At 48.3% G+C, this 3594-nt stretch overlaps 1 protein-coding gene across 2 annotated transcripts; it reads left to right on the forward strand.

Annotated features, from left to right (window-relative positions):
* The first annotated feature begins 37 nt into the window (after positions 1–37).
* LOC116465468 (DNA-directed RNA polymerase I subunit RPA1-like) lies at positions 38–3045 on the forward strand. Of its 2 annotated transcripts, none has more exons than XM_032148524.2 (3): positions 38–1966; positions 2100–2222; positions 2859–3045. In XM_032148524.2, the coding sequence occupies exons 1-3, from the start codon at positions 1925–1927 to the stop codon at positions 2937–2939; spliced, it is 246 nt and encodes an 81-aa protein (XP_032004415.1). In that variant the 5' UTR covers positions 38–1924; the 3' UTR covers positions 2940–3045. The 2 variants fall into 2 exon arrangements, with proteins under 2 accessions (XP_032004415.1, XP_058291291.1); XM_058435308.1 differs by having other exon boundaries at positions 2918–3045.
* The last annotated feature ends 549 nt before the right edge of the window (positions 3046–3594 follow it).

The following is a 3594-nucleotide window of genomic DNA, read 5'->3' on the forward strand; positions in this document are numbered from 1 at the left end:
CTGCAGGTTACACTTGGGGCTTTCTGTGGTTTTGCTTGTTTCCTGATCGGCCAGCATTGGTGTGCTTTTAAAAACTCCTTAGTGTAAGAGACATCGACCATCTGCGTGCCTTAGTGCAGTTTCCAAGTAAAGACCATGGGATAACTGTACCCAGTGACCAGGGTTGAGAATCTTAGTTTGATGTCCCTTAAAAATCGGGCAGCCTGGCCAGGCATGATAGCTCACGCCTGTAATCCCAGCACTTTGGGAGGCCAAGGCAGGAGGTTCACTTGAGCCCAGGAGTTTTAGACCAGGTGGGCAACATGGCGAAATCCCGTCTCTACCAAAAATACAAAAAATAGCTGGGCATGGTGGTTCACGCCTATGGTGCCAGCTGCTCAGGTGGCTGAGGTGGGAGAATCGCTGGAGCCAGGGAAGTTGAGGCTGCAGTGAGCCATGATCGCACCACTGCACTCTAGCCTGGGTGACAGAGTTAGACCCCATCTCAATAATTAAAAAATAAATAAATAAATAAATAAATAATTGGTCATCCCATTTGTCAAATAAATGCTTGGCCTCTGAGGGGCAAATAGCATCCTCTGAGTCCTATGTCCCAGTGCCCTCTTTCCTTGTGATTGACAGGAAATGTTTTTTCTTTCCCCTTACTCTCCGTGTTGCATCCTCATGGCAGCCCTTGCCAGGCACTGTGTAGGCACTGGGGCTACGCCAGTGAGACAAGTTCTCACTCATTTCACAATCACTGATCCTGAACCAGGTAATGCCATGAGCAGTGAGTTGGGCTAACAGGGCCGGGTCATCATGCAGGCGACTGTATCTCCCTCCGGGACTCTAGCCAGAAGGGGACCCTGAGTGTTTTATGTAGAGTACATCTATTTTCCCTAGAACTAAAGAAGATTCCTGTGTTCCTGAGGTTTGAGGACAAGCCCACTTCATCACTACTGGGTTTTCATGACATTCTCATTTCCTGAATCTTCACCCACCCTCACCCTCCCACCTCAAGACACTGACAGGTCTCTTCTCTTATCTGCCCACACTGGAATACATGGGACCATCTGTCTCCTTGTGTCATACCCAGCCGATGGGGCCAGTAGGTGGCTAGACAGTATCAATAGGTGGTGCTTTAAGCCAGCTGAAGGCTTCTGTGTATTTCTGTCCCCTGGGTAGGGAGTGGGAGAGGAGGAGACGGGGCTAGGGGCAAAAATATTAAAAAAGGATTGGTTAAATATTCCAGTGAGACTTGGCAATCAGCCAGTAACTTGATATAGCTCAGTTGGAGACCCACATCTTAATTGAAGACATAGAATATCGTATGGCAAACCTAGTTCCTTTTTAAAAATTGTTCCACCTGCATGTTTGTAATTGGTTTGGATCAAGTTTTTCAAAGCCATAAATAAAACTGAAACTGCACATGAGAACTGGTTATCTGGCAAGATGACAGAACTTCATAAGAAATGTACTGATGTGGGAAGGACTTCCTAGTTTTCTTTAGGAATTGCGTATTAAGGGATTTCAGCAAAAATGCCTTAAGGAAGGAGCGTGCTTATAAATTTTGAGTTCATCTTACTACTAGAAAGAGACAGACTGGTAAATATGTAATAGTACTGATATGTCTTATCGACATGTACTTACAAGATTGATTTATTAGCATGTTTGTCTCTGATCTGTCAGGTTCAGAGGAGATAAACTCCAGAGTGCATAGTTATCAGAGCCAGGGTAAGAAAGAAAAATTAAGTCAAGCCAGGCCTTTTGGAGCTTTTTTCCATCATCCCTGTTTTCTTGGTTTTTTATCTTCCAGGAAAAAGACTCTTTGATTGCTATTGACCGATCCTTTTTGAGTATACTTACAGGCCAGTCCCTCATAGACAAACTTTACAACATTTGGATTCGCCTTCAGAGCCACGTCAATATTGTGTTTGATAGCGAAATGGACAAACTAATGATGGACAAGTACCCAGGCATTAGGCAGGTGAGCAAAAAACTGGATTCCCATTGCTAGCTACAGAAGATAAAGAATAAACATTGTGTATTGAAACAAGAAACTAATAAGCCTACTGGAATTCTTGTTGAATGTTTTTTATGGCCTTTTTTCTCCCATAAAGATCCTGGAGAAGAAAGAAGGCCTGTTCCGAAAACACATGATGGGAAAGCGAGTGGACTACGCTGCGCGCTCAGTCATCTGCCCAGACATGTACATCAACACCAACGAAATTGGAATTCCCATGGTGTGTGTGTGTGTGTGTGTGTGTGTGTGTGTAGGGCTCATTTGCTCCCCGTGGGTGGCAGACAAGAATGCCACAGAGGGCTGGGGACAGGATGTGCAGCAGATTTTACTGGCTTGGGCGGAACTAGCTTCTGCCTCTTCCTGGACAGCCCACAAGGAGGTGACTGGAAGCTGCATGATGGCATTGCTCTCACTCCTTGCCAGGCTTACAGACACCTTCTACCCACAAGTCAGCACCAGGGAGCTGAATGCGGGGTGTTCCACATCCCCACCCACAAAGCTTCCTCCTGCCCACCTCAGCCTCGTCTTTTGACCTTCCTTACCAAATTGAATACATGACAGGGGAGAGGAAGAGGGCATGGGGCATATCAGTTATCAGTCCTGTGTACTTTCCAGGCATCAGAAATGTGTACCCATGGAGAGGCTGAGGCAGGAGAAGCGTGAACCCGGGAGGCGGAGCTTTCAGTGAGCCGAGATTGCGCCACTGCACTCCAGCCTGGGTGACAGAGCGAGACTCCGTCTCAAAAAAAAAAAAAAAAAAAAAAAAATGTGTACCCCATGTTACTGGGAAGAGGAAAGGGAGTGAGTCCTGGAGAGAGGCGTGTGCATGTTGCCCAGGCCCTGTTTCGCTTCTCAGGGTCAGCAGCTTGCTGTTCACCTGTTAGTGGTCTCCCCAGGACCCACTCCGGGAGCCAGCTTCATCTTCTCACATCCTTAGCACTTCACACCATGGTGCTCAGCAGCAGCAGCCTTTAATCAGCTTCCTCCTTAATGGGCCGGCCTCTAGGTCAGTAATGTGAGGGTGGTTTAATTTCCCTCCGTGGAGAGCCTCATTTCCTTGCATGCCACCCCCTCCACCCCTCTCTGGGGACTGGTGATGAGCAGCGCTGAAGTGTTCTTTCCGATCATCCTGTGTCCCCATGGCCTCATCTCTTTGTGGCACACTTGGGTTTCCTGGACAAAGGCGTGATGTGTCAGGAGACAGCAGTCTGAGAAGGCCCAGTCCTGTGCCCACTGCCTCCTGGGAACCATAGCCCTTGCATCCAAAAGCTGGATCATGTGGTGAGGACCAGCTTTGCGAAGTCCAGTGGTGACATTCCCAAATCTGAGGCCCCGAGGAGACATGTAGCGACTTTTGGTTTCCCTCTCTGGACAGAGGGCAGGGGCCACCCTTGTTGGCCTTGACTTCATAGTGCCTACAGTATCCCCAGCTCCGTGAGAGACCTTTTGTGCTGCCTCTTCTGTCCTCTAGGGTGCTGGGTTCTCTTTCTTCGATCTGGGTTTGTTTGGTAGTGGCTTGTCCCTGGAGGAGAGACCCCGAAGTCGTTTCTCTGCCCACCTGCAGACTGCCGCAAGTCTCAGGGCCATGGTGG

Source organism: Hylobates moloch, unplaced genomic scaffold (assembly GCF_009828535.3).
Source record: "Hylobates moloch isolate HMO894 unplaced genomic scaffold, HMol_V3 SCAFFOLD_7025, whole genome shotgun sequence".
Taxonomy (NCBI): domain Eukaryota; kingdom Metazoa; phylum Chordata; class Mammalia; order Primates; family Hylobatidae; genus Hylobates; species Hylobates moloch.